This window comes from Amphichorda felina (assembly GCF_050947745.1).
Source record: "Amphichorda felina strain 45539 chromosome Unknown scaffold_4, whole genome shotgun sequence".
NCBI classification, from domain to species: domain Eukaryota; kingdom Fungi; phylum Ascomycota; class Sordariomycetes; order Hypocreales; family Bionectriaceae; genus Amphichorda; species Amphichorda felina.
This window is the reverse complement of record NW_028145046.1, coordinates 2,055,076-2,077,039: the sequence shown is the minus strand read 5'-3', so window position 1 is coordinate 2,077,039 and position 21,964 is coordinate 2,055,076. Positions and strand designations below refer to the sequence as shown.

Genomic DNA, 21,964 nt, shown 5'->3' with positions numbered 1-21,964 from the left:
TAACACGCACTTTCCACACCGGCGAAATTGAAGTTACAAAGCTCGGAAAATCAGCGTCGAACTGCGACTCGTCACCACAACAAAATCGTACAAGGCACACATAAACCCATGATATGTACAACGTTGGAATTGAAGTTTGTTTCATTTATACGTTTCTATGCTCGATGGATTCCAACGCCGTCTAGAGGATTTTGTGTAAACGGATTAGACCTTTCGTGATGCAAGTCATGCGGCCCCGACCTTGCGCTCTGCGCCCAGCTTCTATAGCTATACACTCGTAAAACCCACATTCTTCCAAGCATAATTCTCAAAGTCTCCAAATTAGAAAGGTCTCACAGAACAGCGAAAGTATGTACTCGAACAGTTTTTCAGTTCAAGGCGCCGGAAAAGAAAAAGGGGAAAGAACAGATTTTAGCCCTTGCCTAGATCGCCATGTGACCAGCCGAATTCAACGCCTTGACGTTGCCCTTGATGTAATGAAGATGGCGGGAGACCATAACAGCCGATACCCTGACACCAGATAGTTGTTTAGAAGAGTAGCTTAGTACTTCTTGCCCCCCATGCTGCCGAAGCGGGTGCTCGCCTCGTTGGCAAGCTTGCGCGGGTCATATTCCGGCGCGTAGGTAGGGGCCAGGCCGCCAAACAGGGTGAAAAGCAGGAAGGCAGAGGCCACAATGATGATGAGCTTGCGGAGGACGGGCTTGCGGACGCCGAACTCAGCCCATGAGCGGTTGGCATCAGCGATGTGGCCCTTGAGCTGCTCAAAGCCGAGCTTGTAGTAGACCATGCCACCAAGAGCGATGGAGTAACCGAAGAACTGCAGGCCAGTAACCTGGGTGCCCCAGATCATCATGGAAGCGATGACGAGGAGGATATCCTTCAGAACACCGCACAGGGTCAGGACGACAGCAGAGGTTTTGCCAATCTGTAGCAATTTGCGTTAGCAAGCCGTTGATATCATCTTGTTTCACATGGGTCTGAGCTTACCAGAAGAACGACGGAGACGTTAAGCATGAAGGCGCAGAGGCCGTTGAGGAAGAAGGTGAACAGGCCAACGTGGTAAACCTCATCCATGGAGACGCGGGGAATCTCCCAGATCAGAGCGACAACACCGTTCATGACAGCGCAGATGGGGGCAAAGTAGTAGACCGACACCAGGGGGTCCATCTTGAAGTCGGCAGAGCTCAGAAGACGCTGGACCATGGTGAGGCGGAGGGCCTCGAAGATGACTCCGGCAATCTGGTACAGGACACCGACGAGGACGAAGTGGATCTCGCCAATGGAAGCAATGATGACACCAACAACAATCATTGAGACGTTGAGGAACTGCCTGAGGTTGGGCTTGGAGACTCCAACCATCCAGCTGGAGATGAGGACGGCGACGGGGGTGGTGGCCTTGAGCATCTGGATAAAGGCAACCGAGAGGTAGAGGTACGTCAGATTGCCGCAAATCAGACTCAAGCTGAAGAAGATGCCGATGGGAACAACAGCGCGGAGGTATACGCGGCCGGTCATCTTGACATTCTTGCGGCCGTCAAGAAGGGTTGTGAAGCGAGCCATGAGCTGGGTCATGACGGTAGCAAAGGCCTGGTGGTAGGTCGTGAGGATAACGGGGTAACCTTAAAAGTACATTTATTGTTAGCGACTTATGCGTCAACGGATCGTTGGATATCAAGCTAGGGGAACATACGGAAGTTGAGCGTGTCCAGCAGCCACTTGTTGAAGAGAATCACGGAAGAGCTGCAGCAAATCCAGACACTGTCGAGAAGGGAATCATCAGCAACTTGTTTCAGAGAGTAGCATGGACTTGTTCTCGTCTCAGCAACTTACACCACGTAGAAACCAGGGTGCAGCGAGAAACTGGACTGCTGGCTCTTCTCTGCCTGAGGGTTGACGGTGGGCAGCACCGGGGCGCTGCTGCCGCGGGGCGCATCGCCAGAGATACGGGACTTTTCCTCGGCCATGGCGACTGATTACGGATTATTGACGCGCTGATGGGAGAGGTATTCGAAGGTGGGAGGAGGTTGAGGGTTGTGGTGGGCGAGGGCGTTGATGACACGGGTCGCCTGGAGACGGAAGATTTTGGGGCGTGGGACGCGCAAACGAGCGGACGGACAATCAGAGTCCTGCAACAAAGTTCAAGGGGTCGTAAAGGAGGGGCGCGAATATGCAATTGGCGGGGACTCGTCAAGACAAAGAGGATGGGGCCAGGGGGTCAAGTCAAGTGCCGCGAAGAAAAAGAAGCTTCCTGCGCACCAAAGCTTGCTTGGCTGGTTGCGTGCAAGAGCAGGAGATGAAGAAGAATGAGAAGGCTCGCGAGGAAATCTCTTGCTGGAGACGGTCTTGGAAAGAGAAAGAGGGAGAGGAGGGACGGAGGAACGGGGCCGGCCTGGGCGAGGCGGCCAGAGGCAATTAAAAGAGGTGACCCCTGGAAATTGACTGGCCCTGGCAGTGCAGTACAAGGGGAGTACGGGACGCGAGCGCGTGGCAACGCCTAAGACCGCCGGAGTTGTGACGGGTGGCAGGTACTATAGGGGTAGCGCGGACCCAGCGCAGTGACCTTGGCCTCCTGGTGGTGGGCGCCACCCACTCACGCGGCTCAGGGGGTGCATTTGATGAGTGGGGGGCTACTGCCAATGCCATTGATCTCGGATTCCTAGTTGTCTCGCCTGCAGTGGCTCACGGGCTCACGGGCTCACTGGCTCACTGTAAACGGTCGCGTTGCCCTGGAACCGATGGTCCTGGCGAATCAATGCGCCCACGTTGGTGATCTGCCCTCTGGACGATAAGGGGCAGGCCCATGGCGTGGCGCGCCCAGCCGTCTTGTTTGGTGATGCACCTGCCAGCACTTGCACCGTCTCATGGCAAGGAGCGAAATGCAGTGCAGGCGTTCCAAGTTGGAAACCTGGAAAGATTTTGCGCTGGAGCATGCTGGACAGGTAGTCGTCACAAGGCCCCATCGAGTCGGAAGCTTTGCTGAATCGTATTCCTGGAATAGCCACGGGCCCCATCCACCTGGCGCCCCTGCGACGCCTGCGTTACGAGATGAGGCCCATACATACGTAACAAGCCCCAGCCTGGCCATTGTGCCATATCTCTTAATACCACCAAGTACGCCGTAGCGTTCGTTATGCGCCTCCTTAAGTCCTTAGTGCCCAGTGCCGGAGGGCGCGGGACCCCGAGACAATGGCGCCAAGCAATACGAACACGGCTGACAGCAAACTCTCTGTCGTGAGTGGCCCGCAAACGTTCGGGCGCGAGCTTGTCAAGAAGCTTGGCACAGCCCTGCCGAGCCGAGAATTGACATCAGCGAGGCTGTGGCCTGGCAGCGCACTGAGCATGTAGAACTTAAAATCCCCAGCATTGCCTTTCCATGTGCCAAGCCATCAGCGCCGCCGCGGCCAAATCGCCCTTTATGCAACCAGGCCGTCTTCAGCGATAGCATCGTTGGATAGCGGGCTCGGGTCAACTCCCAAATTCCATTGACGGCTGGAAGGCTCGAGTCCTGACAGCACGGAGTACCACGTCCGTCTCTGACCCCACACCCCATCCCGTGGGTATGATGCACTGCTAGGTAGGCAATATACTGACTACCTATACTAGTACTCCATTGCCGATCGCATGGTCAACCAAAGAGGTAGTATTTGAATGAAACTCACTTATGGATATCTACTGGTAGTCTATTGATGCGCAATGGCCTCCTACTATTGTAGTTTAGCTACCACACACTAGTACTCCGCATACGTGGCAACGGACTCAAGTCACGGGCCACATGCCAGCTTCCTGAACTTTGAAGTTTGACCATCCTGCCCATCCCGTCACTGCGCAGGTACCTTTGATCCAAGCTTTTCTCGGAGTGGGGACGGTTGCGGATAGCGGCAGGATGATCTTGACCCGTCCTCGTTTCAGGGCTACAACCTCATGGCGAACAGGCGGACAACTGTCTCTTTCTAGGGTAAGGGGCAGCAGATCACACAATCATGAACAATTGAGTCGGCCCTAATGCCGCCGCTCACTAACAGTGGTAAAGAGAAAAAACGGATTGAAGAAGGCGAGTTGACCAATATGGTATTTGCGTCCTTTCCACTTACATGTACGTACAAACACAGTGGTGTCCCACCTACCTACAGTGCCGGCATACATTCATGTACTACGAGTAGTAGTATTAATATACCTCGTAGCTTGGGTGATTGCCATCCACTACCGGCGTCCATTTCGGAAGGCAGAGATGGGGATATATTGGCCACTCGTTTAACCGGGAGCTGGTTGCAGCAACGGTAGCGCCGTCACTTGCTGCATTCGATGGGTGATCAACGGCCGCGGAACGAGACGCTGCGAGAATGGCCGATTAGGCACGTAACACGTTCGACCATCATCGGTGATGTGCAGCAGCAGGCCAGATAAGCAACGGAGCGCGGTCGCCTCGGCGGGATCGTCGCACGGCAGGGCGGCTCCATGACATGCGATTCCCGAGTGATAAAACTCCCGCTTGCCGACCACGAGCCACCGGAGCCGGCATTGACAGTGATGACCGGGGCTAAGAGCACGTTGTAGCTGCTTTGAGAAGGCAGTCTCCTATTCCGGCGAGTGTAATGTCCAGTCGTCATTCTGGAGAGACACGTTGCGGCGGCCAACTAGGTAATGCGCAACACTGGGACGAGTAAAATGGAATTCGTATCCGTAGCTTGGGACGGCACTGTACACTGCTGAATGTCGAGACACGAGAGCCGTGCGTTTGTCCACGTTGTGACGTCGGGCCCATGGGGGTTAGGTTGTTGGGGTTGGTCGCCTTTGTATCAATATATCAGGCAACGTGCAGAGAGCCCCGGCGTGGTGGAATTGCCCTCATTTTAGGAAATTACAACTCCAGGTGGTGGACCAGCGCCGTCTGCGGACCGCGAAGCATAGCATCATTTCACTCGCCCAATCCGACAATAGCCCGGATCTGTTTGTGTGTAGTAATAATACTGTGCTGCATTAGGCCAGCTTCACTGAGCTGCGGACGGACAGTATTATTGCCATCGCCCTTGACGCTGTGCTATTATGTTCCGAGTGCGGATAGGCAGAACTTGATAATAATGTTTCAGCAAGAGACAGCCAGGGAGCGCTGAAGATCGTGGGGAATGCTGCCAACAGAGTCGGGGGACGCGCAATCCAGAAGGACAGGGGGATTGATGGCTAGGATTGATCAAGATTCAAGATTCAAGCAGATTCCTAGGATGCAATCAATAAGATCGCCTTTGGTGCCCCGGGGGCCCTGCCCCAGGCCCTAGCTTCGTCGCAGCTAGGATTCAGGAAGAAGAAACCAGAAACCGCCGTTGAGATGTTTCAATCCTGTGACAAGGTATAATCTGTGACTAAGGCTGTGTCTCGTTATCCCGTCACCCCGTTTCGGAAACTTATCTTGATGATTGTACTCATACGAGTGGTAGTACCTACCATGGATTCGGCACACACTTGTTGAGTAATACATATTGCCTCCTATGTAGGCAGTAGTAGAACGTTAGTGCGGGTGATTTGAGTAGATAATCCAATGTCTGTTTTGTCTGAGAGCAGAGGTGAGCTGGATGCCTGGAGACGAAACCCGTCCTGTACGATTTTGTCAATGCCATGAGCCCGGCCCCAATCTGTTTGCTGATGGTGTCTGGAAACAGGGGACACGAGGCGCTAATAACGGGTTCGGGAGGCCAAGCTTCGAGCCCAGGGCCCGTTGCTGGGGACTGCACACGTTCGACGGCTCCCGAGGCCGCATCCACCACTCCCAAGGAATCCTGAGCATTGATCCACCGCCACTGTACGCCGTATCGTATCTGGCAACCTGAGTTGCCTGGTATAATAGCACACACAACGTACGTATGCGGAAGTAGCCAAATTCCGGTATTTCATACCCGTACTCGTAGTATGCTTGGACTGATTGGAGACGGCAGTGACGGGACGGGAAGAGAAACAATGGGTGTTTAGAACGAGCTAAGGAGACAGACCATCACTATATTTGTACCGTCCCAGCAGCTATTAGACAACAGTACTAGTACCAGGCCGTCCTTCACCCACCTTGATCAACAGACCAGGCCGGATCGAGGTGCGCTAAAATTGTGTCACTGGGCGGTGGTTGTGGTGCTGGTGGTGCTGGTGGTGGTAATGAGAAAAATCAAACTGGAATCAGGTTGGAAACGAATGGAGCTGGACTCGAGCACACACTGGCGCTCAGTGGCTGGGGTGGGTGAGCGGCGTCCAGGTGGGCCCTGGGCCACTCCCAACCGCTGGCACAGTGACAGTCTGCTGGCGACTCCAAGAATCTAATCCAGGGGGTGGGGCAGCTGGTGTGGGCTGGCTGGTGTGGTGTGTGGTGTCACTGGTGTGCCTCCCACCCCTGGACCCAGAATAATTTCAGCCCCTCCATCGAGACACCGCTCTCCTTTTCTTGCTGGCTCCCGCTACCTATCTGTCCGTTCGATAATTCCCCTCTAAGCTGTGAGCTTCCCTCCCATTGTCCATTCCTCCCAACCCGCTTCCATTCTTCTCTCCGTCCACCAGCTAGCCCTCTGCTTTGCATCGTTGGCACGTCTCGGCATCTGCACGACGACGTCTTCCAGTCTTCCGTTACCTCAACCCCACCTCGTTGACATCTCGACTTCCCCAAAATCCCCCACCATGGGTGCCGACATGTGAGTTTGCGATTGTCGACGAAGCTCCCGCCGGCCTCGATTACACATGACGAGCTTGCAAGCTGACTGCTGCTTTCCAGTAACGTTGACGTCCTCGTCATTGGCATGGGACCTACTGGTCTCGGTGCTGCGAAGCGTCTGAATCAGATCGTGCGTGCTCACCGCCTGGTTGGGCACCGGCTCCCAATGCTGACAGCTTCGAATAGAACGGCCCGTCATGGCTCATCATTGACTCTGCCGACAAGGCTGGTGGTCTTGCCGGTACCGATACCACCGACGAGGGCTTCGTACGTACTCCAATGACTCCCCAACCCCCCCTTTCGCATCTTGCCCAAGCTGACCGGCGCACGATAGCTCTACGATGTTGGCGGTCACGTCATCTTCTCCCACTACAAGTACTTTGACGACTGCCTCGACGAGGCTCTCCCCAAGGAGGATGACTGGTTCACCCACCAGCGCATCTCTTATGTCCGCTACAAGGAGCTCTGGGTCCCCTACCCCTTCCAGAACAACATCTCCATGCTGCCCAAGGAGGACCAGGTCAAGTGCATGGACGGTCTGATTGATGCTGCCCTGACGGCTCGCGTGGCCAACACCAAGCCCAAGGACTTTGATGAGTGGATCATGCGCATGACCGGCGAGGGTGTTGCCGACATCTTCATGCGTCCCTACAACTACAAGGTCTGGGCCGTTCCCACCACCAAGGTAAGGCCTCCACCACCCACCGGACCGGACCAGCCGCGAGACAGTTGCTAATTTCCGCCCCCGCAGATGCAATGCCAGTGGCTCGGTGAGCGTGTCGCCGCTCCGGACGTCAAGACCGTTACCAGGAACGTCATCCTGAACAAGGTTGCTGGCAACTGGGGCCCTAACGCCACGTTCCGATTCCCGGCCCGTGATGGTACCGGTGGCATCTGGACTGCCGTCGCCAACACCATCCCCAAGGAGAAGAAGCGCTTTGGCAAGAGCGGTGAGGTCACCAAGGTCGATGCCGAGGGCAAGACCGTCACCCTTGCCGACGGCACCACCATCGGCTACGGCAAGCTCATCAACACCATGGCTGTCGACCACCTCGTTGAGAAGATGGGCAACCAGGAGCTCATCAGCCTCTCCAAGGGTCTCTACTACTCCTCTACCCACGTTATTGGCGTTGGTATCCGTGGTGAGCGCCCTGAGCGCATCGGTGACAAGTGCTGGGTAAGAGAGACCCCCCTCCCCAATTTGCGATGAAACGCATAGCTGACATGATCTCTAGCTGTACTTCCCCGAGGACAATTGCCCCTTCTACCGTGCCACCATCTTCTCCAACTACTCTCCCTACAACCAGCCCCAGAAGGACGCCAAGCTGCCCACCATGTACCTTGCCAACGGCACCAAGGCTTCCTCTACTGAGGCCAAGGAGGGTCCTTACTGGTCTGTCATGCTGGAGGTTTCCCAGTCCACCATGAAGCCTGTTGATGAGGCGAACCTCCTCCGCGACAGCATCCAGGGCCTGATCAACACGGATATGATCAAGGCCGACGATGAGATTGTCTCCACCTACCACCGCAAGTTCGACCACGGCTACCCCACCCCCTCTCTGGAGCGCGAGGGTGTCCTTAAGGAGCTCCTGCCCAAGCTCCAGGATATGGGCATCTACTCCCGTGGCCGCTTCGGCAGCTGGCGGTACGAGGTCGGCAACCAGGACCACTCGTTTATGCTTGGTGTCGAGGCCGTCGATGCCATCGCCCAGGGCGCTGTCGAGCTGACGCTCAACTACCCCGACTTTGTCAACACCCGCAAGAACACTGAGAGGCGGCTTGATCAGTCCTTTGACTACCCCAGCACCAAGCAGCTTCCCAGCCACAGCCGCAACTAAATGCTGTCGAGACGCGAGCGAAAATAGAGAGCCGACGGACCGGTCCGGCCGGCTATGTTTTGAGAGTTACGAGTATAAGAGAGCTTCATGAGCGTGGGAAAACCTTTTGGCCATTTTGCTGGGACAGGATCTGGGATATTGATGAGAGCGGGCGGATAGAGGCTGTTGCGACCTCGCTGGGCGGCACAGCTTTTCGATATTGGCATAGATTCTTCATTCTAAGAAAGAACGGTATTTTAGGTAGAGAAGGCCACGATAGAAAGTAAATGACGACCTTTTCTCATTTACGCGATGAACGAGCTGCGTGATAAAGTTGTGGCCATTCGTGCGTCGTCGCGAACTAGTACTAAATTGGGGCTTGCCGTGTAAAGTGTGGGCTGACCATGTCGAGTGCCCATCTAGTGCCCGTTTTGACATCCTCATTCGCTGTATTACAGCTAATGATAAGTTTATCTCCACGCACCGGGCGCCTTGCAACAGAAGAGATGAACTGCTTGCTGCCACCTGCCAAACTCCGTGGTGATGCACCTTTGAGTCGTCCAAGCGGCCCTTGGCGCATCAGCTGCGGGATTGTGTCAGAAAGAGGCAAATGCATCCCTGTAGCCACTGACATCATTTAAGGCGACTTTGGAGGCAGGGTTGCCCGGGTGGGTGAGACCTTTGTGGCTCAAAACTTCCGGCAGGGCTTGCGGGTTGGGCGCTGGCATTGGAACGCTGGAATATGGGAATATGAGACGCTTGCGTCCACGACGATCTGTGTCTAGGTTGCTGGCACAAGAGGCGAAAAAAAGCCAACGGTGGAGGCACTGGAGGGAGGCGCCAGGCGGCTGTGGGCGCGCTGCCTCCGGGGTTTTACAATGTAAACTCCGTATTGGCGTCCCTCATCCTGGCTGGGTGAGATGAGGTCCAGTTTGGTGGGCTTGAAGCAAAGACGACGTGATGGTGACTGGTACGGTGATGGGAAACATGAGCTTCTAGCCTGTAGTTTGGCGACGGCGGCGATACGAAGACCTGGTGCAGCTTTGTTGGAGCTGGGCTCGGGCCTTCCCGCGGGGCACTTACTTACTACCTTGTATCATGTAATGCTACCAATGCACATTGGTGAAGATGGCGGCTCCAACGTTTGACGGTTGAGGCTGCGATGGCGCAGGCGAGGGCAGATGCAGGGTTTAGTGCGGTGGTGTCGGGTACCAAAGCAAGTGGTAGTAGTAGTGCTAGCGGTGCACTGATGCAGCAAGTGGGTGGTAAACTCCCCTGCTGTCGACTTGTAGTACTGCACAAGGCAATCTTGGAGAACAAACGGCCACCAGGGCCCCCGCCAACACAAACCCAACAGCCAACCACAGTGCAATCTGGCCCTCGGATCCATCCATCCACCAATTCAGACACTCGTCGCACCACTTGCGACCTCACCGCGCACCTGTCTATCCCGTGCCCCGACGACCCTCGTGCTTCTGCTAGATAATAACCATCGTCTTGATCGTTTGTCCCCGGCGTAGCGCAGCGCAGCGCAGCCATCCGACCCGACCCGCCGGCCTCGATCTCGACCCTCGACCCTCGACCTCCCCATCGCCTCCAGAACCCCCTCTCGCCCGAACCACCGAACCAGAGAAGGGCAAAAAAACCATCGAGGATGGGCGCTTCAGACGGCCCTGGATGATTGTGGACTGCATGCAAAAGGTAGAGCGCTCTGGTCCCTCCATCGCCCTGCACTGCATCTCGTCCGCGCTGCAGTCATCCAGCCAGCCGGGCAGCGACGCCTGTTGAGCTTCGCAACCAAGATGGACGGTGCCGCCCTCATGCCCGACGACCTTCTCGACCCGCCGCCCCGGCTTTACGAACGCCTTCGCCAGATCGCTGGCTACACGTGGGATGAGTCCAAGCTGCCCTATCACTCGACATATGACTTCTGGTAAGCTCCCTTCCGTCCGGTCCGGGCTTCCGTGGTCCCAAGCATCTCTCTTGTTGACCACTTCTTTCCTCTCTAGGCACGTTGCTGGCACTCGCCACATCTCAGCTTTCTCCCCAGCCCCGACTACACCGCACAATGTCCCAAGTCCAGGATCACTATCGAGAATCTCCTCGGGCGGGCCTTCGCCTTCCGAACACCCAGCTCCCTTCGATTACTCGATCTCGTCGTGGCCGCAAACACAAATACAAACACAGCAGTCATCGCAGCCTCTCCACACCACCCCAGGAGTCTCCTCACCGCCCTCATCCGACATCCAGTACCTCGGGGAGGAGGCTGTTGTTGCGCGGGTCTCGTATCACGGCCTCCGAGAGGAGCGGGCTTTCCACATCACCAAGAGCCTAACAACCACGGTTGATCCGACGGGGGAACACGTTGTCAAGCCCATCGATCTCATTCGGCTGACTCCCGTCCCCGGCGACAGAGGCACAATCACTGTTGCTATATACCAGCACCCCGGCGACAACTATCTGTGGCAGGTTCTTGACTTGGGACCCGCCTTCTATAAGGCTCACAAAGTGGGAGACTCGTTCGAAACGTACCGGAATCCGCACTTCAAGCTCCAGCCACCCATCAGCTTGGAGAACTTCCTCGACTTTGCCATCGGCGCTTCGCAGTGCCTGGAGATTCTTCACCATGGCCAGGGGATCGTCCACGGCGAGATTCGAGGCGACGCTTTCCATTTCAATGTTGAGGAGAACAGGGTCAGAGTGGGATCGTTTGGCTCCGGTATCCGCTCCTTTGAGCACGGACTGACGAGTACTGGCTGGTCAACATTGACGAAAGAGCTGGGGTCTAAGAACAAGCTTCTATACATCAGTCCAGAGCAGACCGGCCGCATGCCCGCCGAGCCTGATAGCAGGACTGATATTTACTCTGTTGGAGTCTTGTTCTGGATGCTGCTGACCCAGAAGCCGGTTTTCGAGGGTGACACGCCTCTGGATATTGTCCAGGGTGTGCTTGGCCGGAAGATACCGAATGTTTCCGAGATCCGTATCGACATCCCGGACGTTATTGGACGCATCATCCAAAAGTGCACTGCGAAGAATGTGACCGACCGGTATCATTCCGCAAGCGGGCTTCGACATGACTTGGTCCAGGTGCAGCAGTTCTTGGGAGACGGTGACTGGACTGCGCTCAACGAATGGCAGATTGGGAGCAAGGACGTGTCCTCCTTTTTCATGCTACCTAATGCCATGATTGGACGGCAGAAGGAGAGAATCGACCTCCTTAAGGTGATTGAGCGGGTTGCCAAGAGCCATTCTGGGAACCGCAGGGGACCCGTGAGCCGCTTCTCTGATGGCTCCAATCTTACTGATATCCCTGGCTTTGATGATCTCTCCAGCTCGGGAGCTAGCTCGGTAGAAGGGACGAATCGTCGGAGTGGTTCCTTCACTCACACAGTTTCCTCTGATCCATCAAAGCACCAGAGAAGCATGCCTGGTGGTCAGCTGTCTTTCCAGTCAGATACACAGACGATATCAGGGGAGACCATCTCCTCGAACCAATCCGGTGCCCCAACCCGCCTAGCTCGCCCGTGGGAAAGGCACCAGTCCATCTCACTGGAGACTCGCAGCCTGGTTGATAGCGTTGGCACAGACGGGAACCGCCAGAGTGTAGGTGAGTCGTCCGCTTCTAGCCTGTCGAAGCAATTGGGAAACGCCAAGTTCAGAAGGCGCGAGCATTGTGAGGTTGTCCTCATCGAAGGAGCCGGCGGACTGGGGAAGAGCTGCCTGGTGCAGAGCGTCCTCCCCGAGGCCAGGCGCCGAGGATACTGTGCTACAGCCAAATTCGACACATCTCGAAGAACTGCGTTCGGTCCCCTGCTCAAGCTGCTGTCGTCCCTGTTCAAGCAGGTTTGGGGGGAGAGGAACACAGACACCCCATTCCACCAGGGCCTCAAGCAGTACATACGCCCCGTCTGGCCCATGCTGCATCGAGTTCTGGGGTTGCCCGAGTTTCTATTGGGCCCCCCCGATTCCTCCTCGCTGGTAGCACGCTCCATTACTTCTTCCCAGGGTTCTGTGTCTCGTAACAATGGACGAGGTCATGGGAACCGCCGCGGCTCATCACCTGGAAGTTCTCCGGGTCCCGTTGGTAGGAATCCCAGTGTTGCCTCTCAGACATCCCAGGACTTCCTCCGCGCCGGCGCGTCCACCAAGACCATGCGGCTCATGAACACCTTCTTGGAAGTCCTTCGTGTCTTTACCTCCCATAAGTTTATATGCTTCTGCCTGGACGACTTGCATTTCGCCGACGACGAGTCCCTTGAGCTTATCAGCCAGATTATCAGCGCCCGGATGAAAATGGTCATTATCATCACTTATCGATCCGACGAGCTTTCAACCGAGAGGATGCACAGTATACTTCACCCACCGGAATCCGATGAATTCCCTCGTTCGGGCGCCCCGACAGTGACCCGGATACCCCTCGCACCACTCAACGAAGATGATATCGTTCAGTATGTCTCAACAACGCTTTGCCGACCCCGGGACGAGATTCTATCCCTTGCCTTGGTCATCCAGTCCAAGACGGCAGGGAATCCGTTCTACATCCGCGAGATGCTGAGCGCTTGCCACCGAAAGAAATGTATCTGGTACGACTATCGAGATAGCATGTGGCATTTCGACTTGGATAGGCTTTTCGAGCAGTTCCGAGGCGAGAAGGACTACGACGTGCTGGACACGGGATTTATTACCCGCCGACTGGACGAACTCCCACCAGCGGCACGAACGATGCTTGCCTGGGCCGCTCTGCTGGGCAACAGCTTCTCCTTTGAACTCATCTGTCGTCTGATGGGCGGAGAGTTTGACTATGAGGACGAAGACTCGGCAGGCCACTGCGTGGACCATCGCCGCCGAGGCTACTCACATACCGAGGCCATTGCAGGCTTGCAGGCGGCTATCCAGGCCTATATAATTGTGGCGAGCGAGATTGACGACCGTTTTCGCTTCGCCCACGACCGATTTGTCCAGGCTGCTGCCGAGCTCAAAGAGTGCAGTTCCCGGAAGATGCATTTTATAATCGCACAGACTTTACTCAAATATTATTCACACGAGGTCCGACTGCGGGATAACACAGCGTTCCACATTTGCGAAGCTCTCGACATTATCAAGCGTCGGGTGAAACACCGGCGTCGCTTCCGAAAATTACTTGTCGATTGTGCCCAGTTTTCGACGGAGAACGGAGCTCGTCCAACGGCCGCCAAGTATTACAAAGCTGCAGTCAACCTGTTGCAGCCTGATCCCTGGGTCGAGGGGGCGGAAGATGTATCCTACGACGAAACCATCCAGCTTTACCTCCGATCGGCAGAGTGCCATCTCTTCATGGGCCAGCACCAACCCGCTCATGATCTCCTCACCGTCATCTTCCGCAATGCGAAAACTGCCATCGACAAGGCGCCTGCGTTTGTGTTGCAGTCGAGGATATTCTCTCAGAATGGAAACGCACAGGCCGCCGTGCTTTCGCTGAAGGAGTGCCTGGCAGCTCTCGGCGTTGAATTAGACGAGGAGCCGACGTACGAAAAGTGCGACCAGAAGTTTGAGAAGCTCTCAATTCAAATCCAGTCGATGGATCGCTCAGCACTGCTCAACCTGAACCAGCCGTCTGACCCCACATTGGCGTCTATCGGTGCTGTGCTGTCTGAGACGGCGAGTGCCGCGTGGTGGAGCGACTGTCTCCGCTATTACCACCTCGTCCTGGTCATGCTTGAGACGCATCTCACTAAGGGCGTATTCCCTCAGTCAGGTGTGGCATTCCTTCACATGGCTGTCGTGGCTCTGGCTCGCTTCAGCATGACGCAGTTCGCTGTCGAGCTTGGGGGCATCTCCCAATATTTACTGCAGCAGGCCAACGACTCATTCTCGGTTGCGCGCGGCCTCATGCTATACCCCCTCCTCGTGGGGCACACCTGCAATCCCATGCCGGTATCGCTAGCCCAGATGGAGGACGCCGTGGACTATGCTTCTAGCGCTGGAGATAGGACATCGACCATCCTGAGCTACGGGCTATTCGCCGTCGTGAAGTTCTTCTCAAGCGAGAATTACATAGACTTGGAGGCCTTCTGCCAGTACGGCTGTGAAGAGATTCCCAACTGGTACTATGACACAAGAGGTGGAGCTCTGGTGCTGGTTATTCGGCAACTGAGCCGTTCTCTCCAAGGAAAGACCAGAACCAGGGACCCTCTAGAAGTCATGACCGACGAGCAGCATAATACGACAAGCTACAAGAATTGGTTGATGGGTAGGACGCAGCACAGCAACCGATCAACACTCCTATATGAGACTATAGAGCTGGTTCCTCTGTTCCTGTATGGTCACTATGAGCGCGCGGTTGAGGTTGGGAAAAGGTGCCTCGATAACCTCGCGATGATCTGGTCCCTCCGAAACAGCAGGCTCGTTTTGTTGTTCTACGGCCTGGCTCGTACAGGGCAGTTGCTTCGTCTGATGCAGGATCCCCGCTGTCAGCCAGAGGACTATGCGTCGCAACGCGACCAAGTTGTTGAGGAGTTGCGGGACTTTACCAAGAAGATAAAAGACTGGGCAACGGTGTCCCAAATCAACTATTTTGCGTGGTTCCGCATCCTGGAAGCCCAGATCGCCGAGTTGACGGACAACCACGGCGAGGCCATTCAACATTACGAACAAGCTCTGGACAATGCAGCCGAGCACGACTTCCTGTTTGAAGAAGCCCTGGTCAACTATCTTATGGCTGGTTTCTTCCTGCGGAGAAAGGCGCGGAGATGTGCCCGTAGATCCCTCCTGGACGCTGTGGGTTTGTTCCGGCAGCTGGCTGCCACGGGTGTCGCCCTGGCGATCGAAGAAGAGCACAGTCTGCTTCTCCATGGGCCAACTCGCAACCACCGGACGGCCGATTCTGGTGTTCAGACCGACTTTGTCACGGATACTGCGCCTGTGGTGCAGTATCGTGCTGTGGACGGCGAGGTCGGGGAGGAGCTGACACAGACGCCGTCCAACAACCTAGCGGAGCTCAAGGGCGAACGCATCGGCGCCTGGCAGAAGAATACCAATATGCAAACGGAGGCTGGGGCTGGCCTTCCTGCGCTTGATATGATCGATCTGCATGCTATTTTGGTCAGCTCACAAGTCATATCCTCGGTCCTGCAAATAGACCAGCTCCTCAAGACCATGTGCGATGTTATCCTGCAGACCTGCGGCGGCTCTGCCACCCTGGCTGCCATTGTGGTCAAGGAGAACAACAACGACGGGTGGTGCGTGGCCGCCAGCGGCGATCCAGAGAAGGGGGCGTCTTCACACAAACCTGGGCTGCGTCTCTCTGGAACATCTCTTATTGCCGAGAACGTCGTTCTCTACTGTACCCGATTCCTGGAGTCCGTCTTCGTCTCGGACCTCGTCAGCGACGAACGGTTTGGCAATGTAAGCGATGGCTGGCTTCAAAGAAACCCGATGGGTAGAGCCATCATCGCTATTCCCATTAAGCATGCCGACAGGGAGTTACACGGCGTGCTATATCTTGAAGGCGAGCCAGGGTCCTTCACCGACCGCAACGTCAGCGTACTGCAACTCTTGGTGATGCAACTGGGGATCAGCTATTCCAACGCCGTGGCGATGAAGAATGTCGAGAAGATATCTGCTGAGAACCGATCAATGGTCAGTGTGCAGAAGCGAGCCCTGGCTAAGGCTCTCGAGGCGGAGACAAAGGCCAAGGACGCAGAGGCCGAGGCAAAGAGGAATGTCAAGCTTGCGGAGGAGGCGGCCAAGGCAAAATCCATCTTCCTGGCAAACGTATCCCACGAGCTTCGGACTCCCCTCAATGGCGTCATTGGCAACTCGGAACTTCTTCGCGACAGCAACCTGAATAGAGAGCAGCTCGAGATGGCCGACTCGATCCGTGTGTCTGCCGACCTGCTGCTGACTGTCATCAACGACATCTTGGACTTTTCAAAGATGGAGGCAGACAAAATGAAGCTTTATATCATTGCCTTCAACCCCGAGGAAATGGTCAGGGAGGTTGTTCGCGCCGTCTCGTATAGCAACCGGGAGAAGACATCCAAGAAGAACGTTAAGATCATCCAAGATATCAATCTGCCCCCGATGCTCATCTATGGAGACCCCATCAGACTTCATCAGGTGCTAGGGAATCTCATCGGGAACAGTCTCAAATTCACTGAGGACGGCTCCATCACTATCGGCGCAAAACTTGACAATGAGACCAAGGAGAAGGCCACACTCACATTCTGGGTCCGAGACACGGGTATTGGCATTCCGCCGCAGCAACTTGCGAAGCTGTTCCGGCCTTTCAGCCAGGCGGACGCCAGCACAGCAAGAAAGTATGGTGGCAGCGGTCTAGGACTGAGTATCTGCAAGTCTCTGATCGAGATAATGATGCGCGGTAAGATCCAGCTGGAGAGCGAGGAGACAGTAGGAACCACTGCATGGTTCACCGTGTCCTTCGACAAGGCCAAGTCGGACGTCTCGGCCGGTGATGCGCAGTCCAAGTCGCCACCCCCCCTTGATCGTACCTTGTCGGTATCTGGTAGGGCAGCAGGATCCTCGTCTATCGCCGAGAGGGAAGCCTCCGCCAACCCCTACCTCGATCTCTCCTCCATCTCGAAGGAGGACGTTCGCATCTGTGTTGCTGAGGACAACCCCATTAACCAAAAGATTGCCATTCAGTACGTCCAGCGGCTGGGCTACACCAACGTCAGCGCGTACGAGAATGGCTTGAAGGCTGTCGAGGGCCTACGACAAAAGGCCAACGAGGGTAACCCGTATCACATTGTCCTCATGGATGTGCAGATGCCGGTGCTAGATGGCTACGAAGCTACAAAGCTCATTCGGAAGGATCCGATCGAGGCAGTCCGCAAGATCCTCGTCATCGCAATGACAGCATCGGCAATCCAGGGCGACAGGGAGAAGTGCCTGGCAGCGGGTATGAACGACTACCTGGCCAAGCCGGTGCGATCAGAGGTACTCAAGAAGAAGCTAGACGCGTACCTCAGCGCACAGGTAAGATAGGCACTGCCACAGAGCACTAACGGCGTTCGGCTGACCTGGACGTCGATAGCATCCCAATGTGATTGAGTCATCTCGCAAAACGCAGGAACCGGCGGTACCCAAAGAGAACGAGGCTGCTTTGGATGGGCCCAAGGCCGTGGACACACCTGAAGACAACCCACTGCCACCCGAGGTGACGGTGTCAGACCCGATGCGGGACGGTGCCGTCTTCAACCAGCCGCTAGATTCAACGAGTCTCCAGGCCAAAGACTCCCCCATGTTGGAGCCCACCATTGGTGATGGACCGTCGCCAACATCGGGGGGAGACCATCCCCTCCGGAGCCCCTCTAGCACGAGTCTAACATCTAGCGACAATGTGGGCTCGGTACCGGAAACTTCGCCGTAGCCTTAGAAGCGGTAGCCACGCAAACTCACCAAGAACCGGGGCAATAGTGACACAGTAGCGGAAAAGGCAGTACCTGACAAGCCGACGGCGGACAAGACCACCGAGCGGTCCAAGGGTCTCCTCACCAAGAAAGCACCACAACAGAGAACCTCAGCAACTTCAACGGAGGACGGCGATGTGACTGAAAAGCCGCTATCAGCGGCTATGGATGGGCTGACGAGAAGCACGTCAGCGCCGCAGCAACCATCTTCACTTAAAGATCGGATATTCCCAAGCTGATCTTGTTACGATTTCATGACACTGGCAGTCATCGCATCGAGTATACCAAAGGGGAGACGATTGGGTCTCCTCCCCCTGCTTATAGCGCCACTTGCGGCCGGGTAACGATTTGGTTCAGGGAGGCCCAGCGAGAAAATGGGTTTTGTTGCCGGGACTAGTCCTTGAACTGGTACCAATGTTTAGCAAGGGATGCTTGGAGGAGCAATGTTGCATCATAGGTTGCAATAGCTGGGACACCTGGTGCGTGTCCGGGATAGGTTTTTTTTTACGGTTGTTTTCTTCTTATTACTCCTTGGTCAAGCATATGGATGGGAATCAAGACATAGATGGTTTCGTTTTTTTTATCAGCGTTTCAACAAAAAGGGCCTGTGTACTACTTTTTGATTGAGCTGGGATACATGGACCTGCGCTACCACAATCTGTGGACGAAATGAAAAGTGCACACACGAAGCTTTATTCTGCCTGCATTCAGCTGTCATCTAGGGTTGATGACTCAAGTGCCTGTGTTCGAGAGAGGTACGTAGTACTTTTGTACGTCGTTGGACAAAAGAGCGACATGTTGGGCGGCATGGACAGGGAAAGCCAAGAGTAAACATGGCCAAGTCATGCGAGGCAGTCCTATTATTACAATACCTCACAGAGGCGATGGGGCTGTTACAAAAGCTGCCGCGGAACCTGTGAAGCTATCGATCATGTTGGAAGCTCGGACGTCATGGATCGTCGAGTTGCCCATTTTGGGCAGAGTTGAAGGAGGCTGGTGGGGTGGAGAGGAGGGAGGCCAAGTTGCACGGAAGCTGTTCCCGTTGCCTAATAGCGTACATGAGTGCATCATCCTTGGAGAGCCTGCCGCCTTTGGCTTGCAGCTCGGTCAGTCGCGCTTAGAGATCCGGCCGATGCCATATGTCGCCGTGATGGTTGCTGGGCTGACCTGCTTCCGGCGAGGAACATACCAGGAACATACCCGAGACGACGGATAACCGACGGTCCTCCGGGGACCAAAATAGCCAAGCGGAAATTTTTACTCTTCTTGCTGTACCTGAAATCCGGGATATCCTGGCTAGAGGAGACCAATGTATGCCGACTAAAGGGGAGGAGGAAGGGGGTGTCAGCTGAGTGAACATTGGATGCGCCAAATCCTTGCTTCGGATCCCTTGGGCCGAGGCGGCTCTGCTGGGACTCCCTCGCTGGGTCGCAAGCAGGTACGTATTAGCACTACATATGACCGCAGGTCGCTAGGGCGGCAATACTGTGACCTTGACGGAGGCGCTTATGCCGTCTACTGGAGAGGCTTTCGCTGCATACCTGTCAGGGGTTAGCCTTCCTGGTGCTGCCGCATGGAGAAAATGGCGCGTCTAAGTAGGAGGTGGTCTTTGCGCACGTTAGCTCGTTGCGGCTATATATTGTATTATACCTTACGTCTGTGCATACGAAGTACGTACGTAGTATTAGCATGCATATGTGTGCTGACCTTTGTACGCCGTGGAATTTGTAAAATCTTCACATGGAACATAGATACATCGGGCCGCGGAGGCCACAGAAAGGGCCGGTTCTGTCTTGTTGACGAACATAGGTTGATATATGCTAGTCAAGAATGAAACACATCGTTCTTTGACTTCGTCCCTGCCTTGTGCCCCCCAGGTGATGGGCGTGCATCTCTTGACATTTCACCGCAGAGGGCCCGGATGTTGATCTGGTCCTCGCGTTGCGCTTACTGAATAGTACTGTCGCGCCAAACGCCGACCGGCCTGTCTGTTCTTGTCATGTATAGGCCATTGGGAGGTCAGTTTCTGAGGGCAGTGGGATGGATTGGTTGGCAGGCAGGCGACACGAAATGGCGCCAGGATACCAGCAAGCGGGGTGCTTCGATGCTTTCGACTTGGGGTCCCCATGGACTCTGCTTGTCGATGGTGGTTGGCACTTGGTCGGTCACCATGCGGAAAGAGACTACAGTAAGGTAGGGTGTTCCATGCGAGATTCGGAACCACTTGTACAACGGGTACCTTGCGACGACAGGAGACCGTGGGCCCTGGGCTATCGCGGATAGCCAGATACCGTCTCGTACTTCTGATAGCAGGTGTCACTCCAAAGGATCGACGAGGCCAAAACGGTAGCTGTATTGTGGAAGAGGCATCTCCGAGAGCAATGGCTATCGGTTACGTATGTTGACATACCAATGATCTCGAAAAGACGTCCCACAAGGATTCGGAGTTTTCTAGGAGCCCTGCGCATTCATTCTAGGCGACGGTCGTTGAAAGTTCAGGGCGCGTTAGAAGTCAAGATAACTCTTCTTGTTGACAGATGAGTCTGCCACGATCTTGTTCGCGGATGGAAACTTGTACCCTGGATCTGAAGGCTGGCTGGGGAGCATACTAGGCGAGGCAGATTGCATAAGTATGAGATGATGGATCTCGGGAGGGTGCAGGTGAGCAGCTTTGTACCTCGCTCGTATCCATCCACGGCCGACAAGGGCCGGAGCATAATCTCATCCCCAACCTCGGATACTTAAACAGGAGCCTCTCATTCAGTGGCAAGTCCGTCATGACAGATGTTCATGTCAAGTGCTTCTGTCGATGACAGGAAGGCGTTGCTGCCAAAATGCCACTGCGTGGCGTCGTGATATGTGACAGAGTTTCCCCGAACAGGCAGAACCGCCACTGATGCAAAGTTTGCATCGGGTCTCATCTCGGAAATCTTGGATCGAAATGGCGGAGGAGAAAACTTGATTGACCAGCCAATCCTCCGCTTGGGTTTGTCTAGATATGGTTTGGAAGAGGTACTCGCCACTAGCGTTGTTGATGTCCACGTTGAAGATGACACTAGGGCAACGGCGGCGGCTCCCAGATTGCTGGGAAGGCTGCAAGAATATGATGGGTCGAAACCATGTGCTTTCGAGGTCACACGAGACGAAACGTGTAGTAGTCACATACTCGTACTCATACACGGCGCAGGTGTTTGGTGTCTACCAGTGTCATGGCATAAACGGCTCCTCTGCGGCATGCACGGGGGTCATTGTCTCCATCTAGGGTTTGTCGGTAGCAATAATAGGCCAGTGCCGAGAGTGTATCGAAACAATGGAGGCTGGCGCCTCCTTCACGCGGAGAGGAGAGGGGAGCTGCAGGTTCAAATGTCTGTCCCAGCATAAGACATGTTCCTGCCCACATCGTGCCCCTCATGGCTTTTTGGAGGCTCAAAAGCGGGCTGAGGACCACCAAGTCGAGAGTCGAGACCGCCTCCGATCTAGCTCCATGATGTGCATGATACATATGCATGATATGCCCTGGGTTGGTTTCGTCTGTTCTGAAAGGGGAGTTGAGGGCGGCAGCAAAGCCAGGGTCAGCTGGTGGCCCCCAACCACCGGAATAAGGTGCTATTATTGGGGATGGTGAGATGATTTGAGGCAGGCTGCGATAATATGCAATTGATGGAATGAGGTTTTGCCACCATATCGGTATGTTCGAGTACAATTCGCCGCGAACCGTTCGAATCGGATATACCTGGCCGTAAGTTAGCTAAGAGGCTGACTTTTGGCCAGTATTAGGAGGAAGAGCGGGGTGGGCGCTGAGGAGTAGATGAATGGGGCGTGACATGTTGCAGGATACGTCGGTCGGGGAAAGTCAGTGACTTGTCCCGGGCCATCAAAAAAGTATTTCCCATTATTGGCGAGCGCGCAAGCCCTATTGTTCGTACTCGTAGGCGCTCTGTACGAGTACGTGCGTAGTTTCTACGATGGACGACGTCGGGACCGAGAGAGACAAACTACGAGACTGTGAGACTGTGAGGGAGATTTCAGAATCATCAGAGATGAGCTCA

At 55.2% G+C, this 21,964-nt stretch overlaps 3 protein-coding genes across 3 annotated transcripts; 2 read left to right on the top strand and 1 right to left on the bottom strand.

The window, feature by feature from the left end:
* Nucleotides 1-541: 541 nt before the first annotated feature.
* On the bottom strand, nt 542-1,964 carry ACO1O0_004425 (triose-phosphate transporter family-domain-containing protein; the record flags this gene model as incomplete). The annotated part of the gene is made up of 4 exons (XM_083193864.1): nt 542-925; nt 988-1,619; nt 1,691-1,758; nt 1,831-1,964. The coding sequence occupies 4 exons, from the start codon at nt 1,962-1,964 to the stop codon at nt 542-544; spliced, it is 1,218 nt and encodes a 405-aa protein (XP_083050812.1).
* A 4,687-nt stretch (nt 1,965-6,651) lies between these two features.
* On the top strand, nt 6,652-8,523 carry ACO1O0_004424 (protoporphyrinogen/coproporphyrinogen oxidase; the record flags this gene model as incomplete). The annotated part of the gene is made up of 6 exons (XM_083193863.1): nt 6,652-6,665; nt 6,746-6,815; nt 6,872-6,952; nt 7,020-7,370; nt 7,437-7,862; nt 7,921-8,523. The coding sequence occupies 6 exons, from the start codon at nt 6,652-6,654 to the stop codon at nt 8,521-8,523; spliced, it is 1,545 nt and encodes a 514-aa protein (XP_083050811.1).
* Nucleotides 8,524-10,304: 1,781 nt separating this feature from the next.
* On the top strand, nt 10,305-17,875 carry CHK1 (ATP-binding hybrid sensor histidine kinase/response regulator; the record flags this gene model as incomplete). Its single annotated transcript, XM_083193862.1, has 3 exons — nt 10,305-10,435; nt 10,512-17,481; nt 17,540-17,875. The coding sequence occupies 3 exons, from the start codon at nt 10,305-10,307 to the stop codon at nt 17,873-17,875; spliced, it is 7,437 nt and encodes a 2,478-aa protein (XP_083050810.1).
* Between the last annotated feature and the right edge of the window lie 4,089 nt (nt 17,876-21,964).